Source organism: Vulpes lagopus, chromosome 9 (genome assembly GCF_018345385.1).
Source record: "Vulpes lagopus strain Blue_001 chromosome 9, ASM1834538v1, whole genome shotgun sequence".
NCBI classification, from domain to species: domain Eukaryota; kingdom Metazoa; phylum Chordata; class Mammalia; order Carnivora; family Canidae; genus Vulpes; species Vulpes lagopus.
In genome coordinates, this window is record NC_054832.1 from 29487049 (window position 1) to 29503481 (window position 16433).

The 16433-nt window shown below is 34.1% G+C and overlaps 1 protein-coding gene across 1 annotated transcript in view; it reads left to right on the plus strand.

Moving 5' to 3' along the window:
- Positions 1 to 16433, plus strand: part of EIF3E (eukaryotic translation initiation factor 3 subunit E) — a 53331-nt gene that overhangs the window by 35076 nt on the left and 1822 nt on the right. The window contains exons 10-11 of the mRNA XM_041769214.1: positions 1523 to 1632; positions 16246 to 16348. Of these exons, the coding sequence (XP_041625148.1) occupies positions 1523 to 1632; positions 16246 to 16348 (213 nt within the window). The remainder of the gene's footprint in view (positions 1 to 1522; positions 1633 to 16245; positions 16349 to 16433) is intronic.

Below are 16433 nucleotides of genomic sequence, written 5' to 3' on the forward strand. Positions count from 1 at the left end.
ATTATTTAATGTTTGGATATTGGATATTGTAAGAGTTAACTTGCAGTTTTTTAGTAATTAAATCAGAAACATTAATCTTAAAATACTTGTTTAGAAATGTGCTGGGGTAAAGACATTTTTTATGGGGTTTTTTTTTTGACATTTTTTATGTTGCCATATTGTATCCCTTTTGTTAGTAGTTTGTTAAAACATTGGTGACATTATAAATTAATACATATACCGGTAATTCCATGTCTTATATGAGTAAATATATGAAGTACTTCATAGGTATGTGTAAGATTGTATAAAATTGCACATGCTAAGTCTGATTCTCAGTTTGTTTCATAAGTGGGCCTATCTTTAGAATTTTTCACATGATTGTACTTCACATTTGCTATAAACCAGTTAAGGTATAAGGATGTGTATTTTTTTTAACAATAATGTCTATTGTTAATTGATAGAAACTAAAGCACCTCGGAGCAACTGAGTGAGTCAGATTTCTGGGTTTTTTTTTATGTTAGTTTGCAGAATTTTAAGAAATTAAAAAAAGAAAAAAATGAAGAACTTTTTATTTTTATTTTTTAAAGATTTTATTTATTTATTCATGGGAGACATGGGGGGAGGGGGTGGCAAAGACACAGGCAGAGGAATAAGCAGGCTCCATGCAGGGAGCCCGACATGGGACTTGATCCTGGGTCTCCAGGATCAGGCCCTGGGCTGAAGGCAGCACGAAACCACTGAGTCACCGGGGCTACCCAGGAACTTACCTTTTAAATACATTTACCAAATCCAAAGTTATTAGTTGTCAGTTTCATTTTCAAACCCAAATATTAACACAAAATATAAAGAATTAGTTCAAGAACTATGATCTTCTCTAAGGAAAAGAAAATTATCATGTAATATAACTTCAGAGGTGATTTTCACACATTGGACAAAATATAAAATAGACTACAATGTGATATTTTGTGTTCATGTAGTTATATGCAGTGTTATTATGTATTGGTGTACATTTGTTAAATAGACACTAATGAAGTTAAAATATTCTCTTTTAATTATGATAGGAGCCAAAGCCTTGAATTTTTTTCCTTTATTTTCAAGTCTACTTACTTTACATATAAATATGCATATTTTTAGTCTGTTCATAACTATGTTAAGAACCTAGAAAAGATATGTTATCTACAAAGCATTAATGTAGGATAATGAACAGGACAAAACTACTTTGTCACAAGGTTGCTCAAGTCATCAATAGAACAAGAAAACATGGCAGTGCCTAAGGTTTTTTCTTGTAGCATTCATTTATCTCTTTAAATTGTTAGAGGCTTGAACATACTGTTCTAGAAGGTGCTGTGGTTTGTCACAAAAAATATATGTATTAAAAAATATAAATATATAAGGTGCTGTGGTATATAGAACTTGTGATATTAGGTGAGAGAACTGTAGTAAACTGGAACAATGAGTAAAGCACAGGAAGTATTTTGAGTCACATTTTTGAAAATTGCTTGTCAGTGCTATTCATTATTTTTTGTTAAATTTTCATACATAGGTACTTGTGAATGACTTCTTCTTGGTGGCTTGTCTTGAGGATTTCATTGAAAATGCTCGTCTCTTCATATTTGAGACTTTTTGTCGCATCCACCAGTGTATCAGCATTAAGTAAGAACACCCTGATTTGATTTGTATTTTTCTACTTTTAAATTCCTGGAAATTTCCATTTACTGTAAAATGACACTTCATAGAATTCCAGTTAATTGGATTTTTATTTTATTTCCCTTTGTTTTAGAAGAAAAAGAAAACAATCTGATAGTGATTTATTTAAAATCCTAACTTTTGTTTTTATTCGGGATGCTAATACTACAGACTCAGAAATACTTTCTTTAGCTTCTACGTGTGTGGCATAGCAAGATTTTTGGAAATGGAGTAACTTCAAGGCAGTATCATGATGATTGTCAGTTACCTTTTTAAAGAATACTGTTATGCCTTATGAAAAGAGAAAAGAAAAATAAAAAATAGCCAGTTTTAGAATGGTTTCAACAGAAGTTCAAATAAGGAAGAAGTTAGCCCTTAGTGAATCGGAAATACTGTTGAAAGACCACATTTGGTAATCATTTCAGTTAATTGAGTTTGTTTCATTTAATTTATATTTGAATTCTCATATAGTAAACTCCTATGACATCCTAAAATGTTGAAACATGGAAAGTATGGTGAATTTCAGTTGAAATTTTCTTTGTTGTGTGAGAAAATTATTGGCGGAAAAATTGTGAAACTTATATAACCTATTAGAAACTAATTTTACATATTAGAATTTGAAAAATAACTAGCGCCCTTTTGGCCACAGAAGAAGTCAAAACTAAATATGCTCCATAAATGCTTAAAAAATTACTTTAATGTTTGTCTCTTTGGAATTGTGTGTAGACCAAAGTTTTTCTTTAGTGCCATTTGTTTTGCTGAGACATCCGTACTTGTTTGCCTATTATTACTGGGTTGTTATTGAAGTGGTTTTTCAGAGTAGAAGTATCATGTAGTCATGAGGCTTTTCCTATGGGAATTAAAGCCTTGACCAGTTTTATTAGTACTTTACTAAAGCTAGCAGACATATAATTAAAAAAATTTGATTCTCTTAAATAATACATTCAATTCCTAATATGTCATTGGTTGTTAAATAAAGAGATGAATCATATGTGAAATGCTAGTGGACAATAGATAACTGAATTCTTGTGCTGCCTTTTTTTTTTTTCCCAAAGATTTATAATTTCAGCCTTGTGATAGAAGGATTCCAATACTTCGGTTTTCCTTGTGGACTTTTCCCCTATTTCTCTTTAGAATATGATCATTTGGGTGTTTTGTTTTATCTAGAACTAAATTATCTCTGTTATGACTCTCTTGAAAACAAATTCTCCTTTTTATATCTTTAGCACGTAGTATCCAGAGTATACTAGTCTAGTACACACAGTATACTAGTCTAGTACAGTATAGGTGTTTAATAAATATTTGTCGAATGAATAAATTTTTTTTCTTTGTAAAGTTGATATCAGTGTAGTTTTTATGTTTTTGATTCCTGTAGTTTTTTTATAGTTTTGAACAAAGTCTAAATAAAGCATTTTCAGGTTAAAGTACTAGTGGCTGTCTAAAGTCCAGAAATCTTTTCTCTTTTCCAATGATAGTGTTTCCTTTTTATTTTAGTTGTTTAAATGTTTTTGGCTACCTGTGGAATGTTTTCTAATTTAGTGATTTATATTAATGCATTTTCTTCAAATATTAAGGAAGAATTTGAGTTGGAAAAAATCTTAAGAGTTTCTGATCCAGCAGTGCATAGTTGCTGAATCATCAATAATAGGACTTTTTTCTGCAGTGATGGAAATCTTTTATAACTACATTGTTCAGTATATTTGCCAGTAGTACTTTGGTAGTTTTTGAGCGCTTTAAATGTGGCTCAAGTTTCAAGTTCTACAACCATGGTTTTTAAATCGTGCGTGTGTGTGTGTGTGTGTGTATGTGTGTGTGTGTGTGTGTGTATTATGCTTGTTTTCAGATGAGCAGTATGTATATATATATTAGTGTGTGTGTGTATAAGTCCAGTCAGAGCCCCTTCATGCTGTTTAGCCTGTACTGCTATTCAGCTTTCCTCTTGACTGCTGAATTACTTCTGTACAGCCATAAGATTTCTGGAAACACTGTTTATACCAGAAAAAGAGATGATTCCTTATTTATAGCTGGAAAACTTAAGGCTCAGAGACATTAAGCTGCTTAGGTCTTATTTAATGGAGAGCCTGGACTCTAATAGGTCTCTGGCATTCATTGTATTGTGCCTCACTATAAATTCTTTTTTGGGGTACCTGGGTGGCTCAGTGTTAAGCATCTGCATTCAGTTTAGGTAGTGATCCCAGGGTCCTGCGAGTCTGAGTCTGCTACTCCCTCTGCTACTCCCTCTGCTTACGCTCTCTCATACTCTCTCTGTCAAATAAATAAAACATCTTTTTAGAAAATCAATTTTTTCTTTTTCATTGTGCACTAATGATATTTTTAGAAATATCAGATTTAGACTAATTTGTCTTTAGTCTTTTTTTTTTTTTAATTTGTCTTTAGTCTTTTCACTAAAAGAGGATAAAGATGGAAACCATAAATCATTGTTTAATTTTGTGTCTTAGAATTATTAATAAGTTCATTTTGTTTTACAAATACACATTCCCTGAAACCATCTCAAACTTTTTGGGTCAAATTTTCTGAGTATGCTCTGCTATGTTGTATAACAGAGCTACTGTACTATACCTTCAGAGTGGTTATTCGAAAGCACATCCAAGATTAAGAACTTGCATCAGGTTGCCAGTTTTTTAGGCGCACATTCACAGCCTGTTAACATAATGGAAAGAAAAGTCAGTGACTTGATATTTTTAGCATATGAAGAATTAAGAAGATAGGGGCAGAGCAGAATATATAGCTTCAGGTGAAAAAAGAAATACTCGACTTAGAGCAACAATGAGATCTCTAAGGTGTGTATCCAGTAGGACTTAGTCCAGGGATTAGGCTTTTTTTTTTTTTTTTTTTTTTTTTTTGAGAGAGAGAGTAAGCATGCACATGCAAATAGTTAGGGGAGGGGCAGATGGAGAGAGATACATACCTGCAATCTTAAGCATTAAGCAGGCTCTGTGCTGAGCACAGAGCCCAACATGGGACTGGATATCATGACCTGAGTCAAAACCATGAGTTGGACACCTAGCCTACTGTGCTACTCAGGCACCCCAGGTTTTCCTTTTTTAAAACTGTTTTAATGGGTTAGGAATATGGTTTAAAATAGTTAGGCATTTAAGTTGGCCTTTTATAAATTCAGAAATCATCTTAATTCAGACTCCCAAGGATTTGAAATCCATGATAATAATCTACCAAGCTTAATGCTTACCTTTAAACAGTACATAGAAAAAAATCATTGTTCTGTAACCCAGGTTTTTAACCTAGCTGTACAGAACTTAAAATAACAGCAATTTAAAATAAATAAATTTTCTGGAGTCTCCACAGATCTTCTGAATCAGAATCTCTAGCATCAGGGTTTAAGAATATGAGTTTAAAGCTTCCCAAGTATAGTCAGCCTTGGGTAGAAGCATTGCTCTAAAGTAATGACTTATAGTATTCACAGCACAGTAGAATCAAGTGGGAATTTTTTTTTCCAAGTGGGAAGCTTTTAAAAGAAAAATAAGGGGTGACTGAGGGGCACCTGAATGGCTCAGTTCAGTCAGTTAAGCATCTTAACTGACTTGGGGTCATGGGATTGAACCCTGGGTCAGGCTCTGTGCTAAGAGTCTACTTCAGATTTTCTTTCCTTCCCTTTCTGTCCCCTTCCACCCCACTGTGCTCCTATGCACTCTTTCTCAAATACATAAATCTTTTAGAATGAATGAATGAATGAATGGGAGAGAGGAAGGAAGGAAGGAAGGAAGGAAGGAAGGAAGGAAGGAAGGGAGGGAGGGAGGGAGGGAGGGAGGGAGGAAGGGAGGAAGAGAGGAAGGGAGGAAGGAAAGGAAGGGTCCAACCCCTAAAAAACTGAAACAATCTCTGGGGAGGAGATCTTGGCATCTATATTTTTTTTAAGCTCCTGTAAGTAATTCTTCTGTAAGACCTCTTAATTACACCTTTTATTTTAAGATAGTTCTGGATTCACATGCAGTTGTAAGAAATAATAAAGAGATCCTCTTTGTTCTTCATACAGTTTCCCATTTACACAATTGACATTTCCAATATAACATCTTGGAATAACATCTCACAAACTGTAGTAAAATATTACAGCCAGCATACTGATATTGATACCTTCCCATCTGTTAACCATTTCTACAATTCTGTCATTTAAGAATATGCAAAAACTTTTTTAAAAGGTAATGTTCAACTTTCCCAAGAGGATAAATACACTATGTGTCATGATTATGATGTAATTAGTAATAGCAGTGTAACTAGTACAGGTGTTCAGAGAAGGAAATGTTACAAATGTGAATGAGTGCCTCTTCTGGGCACACACTGGTAGAAGGAAGAGAGCACATCCTCAGAGCTTTAAGTCCAGAAGAAGAAACATACTAAATGAAGATAAAATTATAAATTATGATAGGTGTTTGAAGAAAAATATAATTAAAATGACATGGGCATAATTAGTATGTTGGAAAATCAGAGGCTTTAATGAACCCTGGTAACTCACTAAATGGAATTTTAAAAAATATTTTATCTATTTATTAGAGTGCGAGAGAGTATGAGCAGAGGGAGAGGCAGATTCCCCGCTGAGCAGGGAGCCTGACACAATACTTGATCCCAGGATTCTGGGATCATCACCTGAGCTACAGGCAGGTGCCACCCAGGTGCCCCAAAATGGAATATCTTAAGCTGCAAAGTAAATTATCTTCCACTATATACTAATCATGACAAATTATTCCATTCACTAGCTTGTGCTGACCTATCTTTGCCTCTAATTAAAATTATTTGATACTCTATCTTCTGTGGGGGCAGAGAAGGAAGGATTTGTCTCTGTCCTCCTTACTGTCTAATAGTCGACACATTTTAAATGCTGAAGAGAATAGTACATAGTATAAAACCAAGGTTGTTTATTAAACGATTCTTTCTATTTGTGATTTGGAACATTCTTAGTTGATAGGTTTCTTGACTAATGACTGAGCACATGTGATAGTTATATCTTTATAAAAATGCATATTAAGAATGTTTTTATCAGTTTATATACAGTCTTATAGATTTGTAGGATAAATAACCAATCTGTTTACCATAAAGTATGCAGCATCTGTCAAAAAAGATTACTATGGTGGGATTTAATTTTGTATAGCTGAATAATTTATCAGATATGATGTGTGTCTGAAATTTAAAAGCTGTTCTAGAATAATTCTTGGACCAGTTTTCAATTGTAGATAAAAACAAAGTATGGAAGTAATATTTTGAATGTGTGTGATAAACATGTTGGAGTGTACACTTGTGTAATTTTTTTAAGAAAGTTAGTTTGACTTTTCACAAAAGAAGGTATTTGCCAACTACGCTTGCATTTCTTTAAGTTATGAAGTCATTCTACTTGATTTTATTAAGTAGCATTTTAAATCTTAATATTTTTCTTAAAGTTCTTATTACATGGCAGTTTATATTCATAATTATACTTCCTGATATTAAGGAGAAATATAGAAGGGTACACTTCCAGATGAAGATGAAATAGTTTTAAAAGCCTTTTTGCATTTCTGTGTTAACCAAAAGTAATATATGACCTACCTCAGAGATGTGGGTTTGGTTCCAGGCAATTGCAATAAAATGAATATCATAATAAAACTAGTCAGAAGAATTTTTTGGTTTCCTAGTGCATATAAAAGTTGTGTTTACACCGTACTATAGTCTGTTAAGTGTGCATTATAGCATTATGTCTTTAAAAAACAATGTATATACCTTAGTTTAAAAATATTTTATTACTAAAAAACACTAACCATTATCTGATCTTTCAGTGCGTCATAATCTTTTGCTGGTGGAAGGTCTTTCCTTGATTTCTTAGAACAGCAGTGAAGTTTTCCACATCTATTGGCTGGCTCTTCCTTTCACAAACGATTTCTCAGTAGCATGTGATACTGTTTGATAGCATTTTACTTACAGAACTTCTTTCAAAATTGGGAGTCAGTTCTCTCACATCCTGCTGCTGCTTTATCAACTTAAGTTTATGTAATACTCTAAATCTTTTGTTGTCATTTCCAATAATCTCCACCAAGAGTAGATTCCATCTCAAGAAAGTCATAAGAAGCACCTCCTCATCTGTTTAAGTTTTATCATGAGATTGCAGCATTTCAATCCCATCTTCAGACTCCACTTTTCATTTTAGTTCTCTTGCTATTTCCACCACATCTACAGTTACTTTCTCCACTGTCATCTTGAATCTTTTAAAGTCATCGATAAGGCTTGGAATTAACTTCTTCCAAACTCCTGTTAATATTTCTGTTTTGACCTCTTCCCATGAATCACAAATGTTCTTAATGACATCTTAATAGTAAATCCTTCCTAGACAGTTTTCAATTTACTTTGCCCAGATTCATCAGAAGAATCCCTATCTATGGCAGCTATAGCCTTAGAAAAGGCTATTTCTTAATAAAACTTGAAATTACTCCTTGATCCATGGACTGCAGGACAGATGATGTGTTAGCAGGCACAAAATCAACATGAATGTCATTGTACATCTCCATCAGAGCTCGTGAGTGACCAGATGTATTGTCAATGAGCAGTAATATTTGAAAGGAATCTTTTTTTCCTAAGCATTAGGTCTCAACAGTGGGTTTAAAATACTCAGTAAATCGTTTTGTAAACAGATGTACTATCATCCAGGCATAGAGCAAATTTGACATAATTTGTTTGTAGAGCACAGAGTAAATTTGACATAATTCATAAGGGCCTTACGATTTTTGGAATGATAAATGAACACTGATTTCAACTTAAAGTCACCAGCTACATTAGCCCCTTATGAGAGAGTCAGTCTGTCCTTTGAGGCTTTAAATCCAGGCATTGACTTCTTTTTAGCTATGAAAGTCCTAGATGGCAGGATCCCTGGGTGGCGCAGTGGTTTAGCGCCTGCCTTTGGCACAGGGCGCGAACCTGCAGACCTGGGATCGAATCCCACGTCGGGCTCCCGGTGCGTGGAGCCTGCTTCTCCCTCTGCCTATGTCTCTGCCTCTCTCTCTCTCTCTCTCTCTCTTTCTCTCTCTCTCTCTCTCTCTGTGTGACTATCATAAATAAATTAAAAAAAAAAAAAAAGTCCTAGATGGCATCTTCTTCCAATATAAGGCTCTACTTGAAAATCTGTTTGGGGAACCCTGGGTGGCGCAGCGGTTTGGCGCCTGCCTTTGGCCCAGGGCACGATCCTGGAGACCCGGGATCGAATCCCACGTCGGGCTCCTGGTGCATGGAGCCTGCTTCTCCCTCTGCCTATGTCTCTGCCTCTCTCCCTCTCTCTCTATCTGTGACTATCATAAATAAATTTAAAAAAAAATTAAAAGAAAATCTGTTTGGTATGGTCACCTTCATTAATTATCTTGGCTAGATCTTCTGGAAAACTTGTTGCAGCTTCTACCTTAATACAACTTCACCTTGGGTGCTTTTATGTTCTAGAAGTAACTCCCTTAAGCTTCATGAACTAACCTCTACTAGCTTTAGACTTTTCTTCTGTAGCTTTCTTAACCTCTCTCAGCCTTCATAGAATTGACAAGAGTTAGGACCTTGTTTAGGGTTAGGTTTCAGCTTCAGGGAATGTTATGCCTGTTTTGATCTTTTTTCCAGACCACTGAAAATTTCTCCCTATCAGCAGTAGGACTGTTGGCTTCTTATCATTCTTGTGTTCAGTTGAAAGATTATCCTTTTCCCCACTAATATGAAATGCCACTCGTATCACATTTTAAATTCTCATTTGTATGTGGGACTTTTTCTGAACCCTTTAATCTGATTGTGTCTTGATTCCTGAGTCAGGACCAAATTGTTTCGAAAAAGGTAGATTTGTGATATGTTTTAGTATTTGCTATACTCCCTAGACTTGATAATTGTGACCCACTGTCATTTGCTTCGTTGTTTTTCTTACTGTCTTCATTATTAATTATACTTCATACTTTTTGCCAATTTATAAATCTCTTCTCAAGATTGATTATTCTATCAGTTATATCTCCTGGGGAAAAAAATCTGGACTTGTTCTCTGTGCCTTCGTGGAATACCTGTCTCCCTTTGTCATTTGTTCTGGAGATTACCTTAGTCTGTCTCCTGTGATAGAGCTGCAGTTTCATTGTCTTCCTTTTTCTTGGTTTACTATTGTAAAGCTTCAGTAGCTTTATAGGGAAGGTTGCTTTAGATGTAAATTTTTCACATCTAAAAATGTCCATTTTACTCTCATATTTGAATAATGGTATTGCTAAGCATGGTACTATAGTAGGTTGAAAACTACTTTATCCCAGAATTTAAAGACATTGTTCTATCACTTTCTAGCTTTCTACTCTAGAAGTAAGAAGCCATTTTTATCCTTGATCATGTATTTTCCTCTCTAGCAATTTGAAGGGTTTATTTTTTCCCCCTTTATCCTCATTGCTCTGAAATTTCACAGTGATATTCCTTAGTATAGGTTTATTTTAATTCTTCATACCAGATAGACCCTTTTAATTTAGAAATTCATCTTTAGTTCTGGGGAATATTTTGAATTATTTCTTAAGTGAATTATTTTCTTTTATGTTCACTATTTATTCTTTGGGGAACTGCTGTTGGTTAAATATTAAATCTCTTGAACCAGACTTCTAATTTTTTTTTTTTAATCTTTTCTCCAATTTCCCATCTCTTTATCTTTGTGTTCTACACTGTGGGAGGTTTTCTCGCATCATCTTCCAAATCTTCTGTAGGTTAAAAACAAATCTCTGAGCAGCCAGGTGGCTTAGTGGTTTAGCGCCGCCTTCGGCCCAGGGCATAATCCTGGAGACCCAGGATCGAGTCCTGCGTAGGGCTCCTTGCATGGGACCTGCTTCTCCCTCTGCCTGTGTTTCTGCCTCTTTCTCTCTCTCCTCTCTATGTATTCTCATGAATAAATAAATAAAATCTTAAAAAAAAATCTGATGTTACATCTTTCAGTTATTTTATTGACAATTATTTTATTGATAATTATTGATATTGTATCAATTATTGATACAATATCAATGATTTTTCATTTTTCAAGGGATATTGATAGTTCTAGGGTTTTTATTGAGCTATAACTAATATATGACATGTTCGTTTCAGGTACACAATGTAATGATTCGATATTTGTATATATTATGAAATGATCCCCACAGTAAGTCTAAGTTACCACCCATAGCCACACATAGTATTTTTTTGGGAGGGGGGTGGTGAGAACTTTTAAGATTTGCTTTCTTGACAAATTTCAAATATGCAGTACAGTATTAATAACTATAGTCACCATGCAGTACTTTATATCCCATGACTTATTTTATTACTAGAAGTTTGTACTATTTGACCCTCTTCATCCATTTATCTGTCCCTTCACCCACCACCTCTAGTAACCACCAATCTGTTCTCTGTATCTATGAGCTTTTTGTTTGTTTTGTTTTGTTTTGAAGATTCCACCTATAAGTGAGATCACATGGTATTTGTCTTTCTCTCTCTTATTTCACCTAGCATAATGACCTCAAGGTTCATACATGGAATTGCAAATGGCAAGATTTTATTCTTTTTTATGGCCTATAAATAGCTAGATGCTTATCATTTTCTTTATCCACTCCTCCATCAGTGGGATACTTAAATTGTTTCCATGTCTGGCTATTGTAAATTAACTGCAGTGAACATGGGTATACATGTATCTTTTTGAGTTTCGTGTTTTTGTTTTGGTAGTTCTATTTTTAATTATTTGAGGAACCTCTGTGCTGTTTTCCATAGTGGCTGCACCAGTTTACATTTTCACCAACAGCGTACAAATGTTCTCTTTTCTCCACATGCTTGCCAACATGTTATTTCTTATCTTTTTGATAATAGCCATTCTGAGAAGTGTGAGACAATATCTCACTATAGTTTTGATTTGCATTTCCCTGATGATTAGTGATGTTGGCTATCTTTTCATGTACCTGTTGGCTATCTATAGGTCTTCTTTGGGAAAATGTCTGTTCAGATCCTCTGCCCATTTTTTTAGTTGAATTATTTAGGTTTATTTGCTATTCAGTAGTAGAGTTCTTTATGTATTTTGGATATTAACTCCTTAGCTCTATCATTTGTAATATCTTCTCCCATTTGGTAGCTTGCCCTTTAATTTTGTAGGTGAGTTCTTTTGCTGTGCAGACTTTTTAGTTTGATATAGTCCCCTTAGTTAATTTTGCTTTTGTCATCTTTACTTTGGTGTCAGATCCAAAAAGTCATCTCCAAGACTTATGTCAAGGAACTTACCACACCTGTGCGATCTAATAGATGTCTGTGGTTTCAAGTCTTACTGTCAAGTCTTCAGTCTTTAATCCATTTTGAGTTAACTTTGTTTATAGTGTAATATAGTGGTCCAGTTTTAATCTTTTGCATATGGCTGTCCAGTTTCCCCAACACCACTTATTGAAGAATATATAATCAAAGAATATACAATTCCCCATTGTATATTTTTGGCTCCTTTGTTGTAAATCAATTCCACATATATATGCATGGGTTTATTTCTGGGCTTTCTATTCTGTTCCATTTGTCTATTTGTATCAGTACCATACTGTTTTGATTAGTATAGCTTTGTAATATAGTTTGAGATCAGGATGTGTGATACCTCTCCCTTTGTTGTTCTTGCTTAAGGTTGATTTGATTGTTTAGGATCTTTTGTGGTTCCATATGTATTTCTTATTTAACATACTCAATATGTTGTTGCATCACTTGAGAAAGGAAAAGAACTGCTAGTCAACTTGAAGATATCTATTAAGGAATATTTACACAAAATATTTAAAGGTCTGCTTTAAGCTGTCTGGACAAGATTGAGATTTTTCTATATAATCTGAATAATCAGAAAATTATTTTTGTGCTTAAAATCTTGACCAAATTAGATATTTTTCTCAGCAGAAGTTCTGCATTTCGATATATTTTGTATTTTATTGATGAGCTGAATTACTTTAAGATAAGCATTGTATAGGATAGCTTAAACCAGCTTTTTGTTTTTAAGCTTGAATAGAATTTATATTTTTATTTTTAAATCTTTACTATTTTTGCATAAAATCGGTAGACTGTAAGAATTGTCAATTTTGAGGGTTTCTGTCATTTAATTTCTCTTATTCTATATATTTTCCTGTTATTTAAAGGAACTGGACTATTGCCATATTCTGTAATTCACTCTCGGAGTGATTGGTAGCCTAGATAGCCTGAGATGCTATCAATAATTTACTAATACTTCATGGACCTTATTTCAAGTTTTGCTTTGACCTGATTTTAATACATAAAAGATCAACAAGCATAATGCAAAGCAGTAAATCCCCAGAGTAGAATTATGGATCAGCTTGCAGTACTTGTGGGTCTTTTTTTTTTTTTTTTAAGATTTTATTTATTTATTCATGAGAGACACAGAGAGAGGAGTAGAGACACAGGCAGAGGCAGAAGCAGGCCCCAAGCAGGGAGCCCGATGTGGGACTCGATCCAGGGACTCCAGGACCATGCCCTGAGCCGAAGGCAGATGCCAAACCACTGAGCCACCTAGGGATCCCCCAGTACTTGTGGGTCTTGATGTATGTTGCCATATTGCCCAGCTATGTTGGAATATGAGACAGAATATGGATGCAAAGAAAGGAAGGACAAAAAATTAATTCTACATGAAGTTATTATGCAGAGTAGGCTTTTCTTTCTTTTATGTTAAAATCTGACCTTAAATATTTCCTTAAATAATATATCTCCAAGCCTCCAAACTAAGACTAGTAAACTTTTTTGCATCTCACATAGCTCCTTCTACTCTTTCATCTTTTTTTCTATCTTTTTCATCTTTAATAATTTATATATTTTGGGGATTAAGTGATTGTCCTCTACTCCCCATCGCCTGGCGTAAACTTTATAAAAGTGGGGAATAGACGTATTTGTCATTAGCATTTAACAGTTCATATTTTGTTGAATGAAAGGCAAGGAAGGAAGATAATTGGTTTGGTTTGGCTGGCATATGGTACTCATGGGGGAGAATAATGAGAGGTTGGAAAGCGAGGTTGTACCTAAATTGTAGTGAGCCATGAATGAGAAATTTAGAAGTTTGGATTTTATTGTTTTGGTAGAAAGGCTCTGTTAAAGTTTTAAAAGGAATTTGGGCATAAACTGGTTAGTTGACAGTTATGTAAAAATAGATTAAAGAGAGACTGGAGAAGTAAATTCATTAAAAAACGGGGAAATAGTAATGAGCCTGGACTTAGGGGAGTGACCAGCTTAGGAATCAGACAGTAAATATTTATTAATTGACTCCTATAAACTGGGCATTTTGCTAATTGCTGGATAGAAAGCAGTGAACAAAGAAGCTATGGTGCGTGATCTTTGGTTATCTATGCAGTATATCATAAAAGAATGATATACTTTTCAGCAGAAAAAACTGCAACTGTTATGACTGCTCCAGAGAAAATAAAGGGGCTATGAAAGCATCAAACAGATATGTTACAGCTTGCAGAGAAGTCTTGGAAGGCTTATGAGGATACTGATACAGCTGAGAGCCTTAGAACGGCTAGCTAAATGAAGAAGAACATGGATGAGCCTTTTTTAAAGCAGGAGGCACAGTATATGCAAAGGCCCTGAAGTGATTGAAAACTGGTCATGTTTAATGAATGGAGAAATTTAGTATGGCTGGAGAGGAGTCTTTCATGATAGTAATAGAATGGTTAGATAAGAGGCAGTGGTTAAAGAGAACTCTAGGTCTTCTCAGTTGTATATGGCAGCAAGAGGAAGAATCCAACAGATAACCTAGACTTCAAGACTGAAAGTGTCATTAAATGTTTAGCTACTTAAACCACCTTCATAAATAGCTTTTATATTATCATTTAAAAACATGTTTGTAATACCAACTCCACATAATCTGTAGCTTTAATGGGAATAAATTTTCTGCTCTTTTAAAACAAAATATAGTGATCTTAAACATTGGAATATTAATATATTTAGTACAGTTTCTTTTGTATTTTTCAGAGTAAAATGCTTTTGACCTCACTTTAAAGAGTTGTGTTTTGGGGGATGCAGGAGACACACAAAAGATAAATGGCTATCGAATGTGATAAAATACTGAGTATGTTGTGGAAAATCTTTTACCTTTAGAGTTCAGCTTTAGGTAAGAGTATCAGATATTAGCTAACTATAGCAATGCAGAGACAATGAAATTTACACATTTCTAAAATAAGTCAGGCACCAGCAGAAAACACAGGAGTTAATGGGAAACCACACAAGCTGCAGGAATTTTTACCAGTCAAAAAAATGCCTTCTTAAAAAAAAAAAAAATGCCTTCTTGTTTAAGTAAATCGACACAATTCCTGATTTTTAGTAACAAATAAAAGGAGGGTTAGTAGAGAACAGTGATATAAAATGAAATCCACTATCCATGACATTGAAATAGTAGTGGATTTCATTTTTCTTGGATTACTTGTTCTTTATGTTTGCTTAGAATGTGTACTTAGAAGAAAATTGATCAGAAACACAGAGAACAAAATTTTGACACATAAATCCAGGGAGTTTTATGGTTGAGTTGGCTCATATTCATCATCAAATTGTTCTTAACTCTAAGCATATTTTAAGGATAAATTTTAAATGATTATATCTTTGTAGATTTAGTTTATAATTATTTTATTGATGACCTAGTTTAATTTTCACATTTTGAATGAAATTCTATTAACTCTTTTTCAATAAATGTATAAAATAGGGTTAGCATAAATTCTGTTATTCTTATAAGGGTATTTTTATTAACTAGATTATTTGGGTTGGTTAGGAGCTCTGGAATTACATAATTATGTGATTGCCAATGTCTTGACCATATTTTAAAATCAGGAAGGCTATCAGGCTAGGAATTTTAGTTTATAATATTCCAAGGAAAGATTTTATTACTAGTTTTCTAGTTTTCTTCATCAAACTAGTGATAACATGAGAGGGCCTGGCAAGTTGTACAATGTCTTCAATGAAGAGAGGTGAAAAGAGAACAGTTAATGTTCAAACACCCATATGTGCATAGATGTATACCGTATACTCTTAAATACTATACATACATCCTCTTCTATCAGCTACTTACCTACTACTAAAGGGTGCTTTTGTTGGTACCAATAAATTAAGCCTCTTTTTCAAAAACGATTATCTCCCTTGCTCCTTTCCCTCTCTCCTTTTGTGTCTTTCTCTTTCCTCTGAAATTCAGTGGCCGTTTAGGTTATAGAGTGCAATCCTGAGTGCCCTCAGAGTTTACAACATAAACATATACACTAGCCCTAAGCTAGGTTATTTCATTATATTTTTATCACTGATGTTCCTTATAGTAGATGTAATTTCTGTCATCATTATACATCGTAAAACTTTTTTCTCCCTTAGATTGTTACTAATTAAGGATTTCTGTAAATGTGAAATGTGGTCTCCTCCCTTCAAGGATCTTACAGTCTCTGGTTAGTGAAATGGGATAGGTCATGCATAGTACAAGATAATAGCACAAACATGAACACTGCAGGTACTGAATCATAATATTTAAAAGAAGGTGATCCATAAATACCTGAAAGTCTCTAGAGTGAGTTCAAAGACTTATGTACATGAAATTTAGTTTCTAGACTCCATTAACATCATTTTTATTTTTTTCATTAGCATGTTGGCAGACAAACTGAACATGACTCCAGAAGAAGCTGAAAGGTGGATTGTAAATTTGATTAGAAATGCTAGACTGGATGCCAAGATTGATTCTAAATTAGTGAGTATTAAATTAGTTATGCTACATCTATAAATTGCTGACTATTGTAAAACTTTTCTGGGAATTTTTCATTTGGATATTTTAT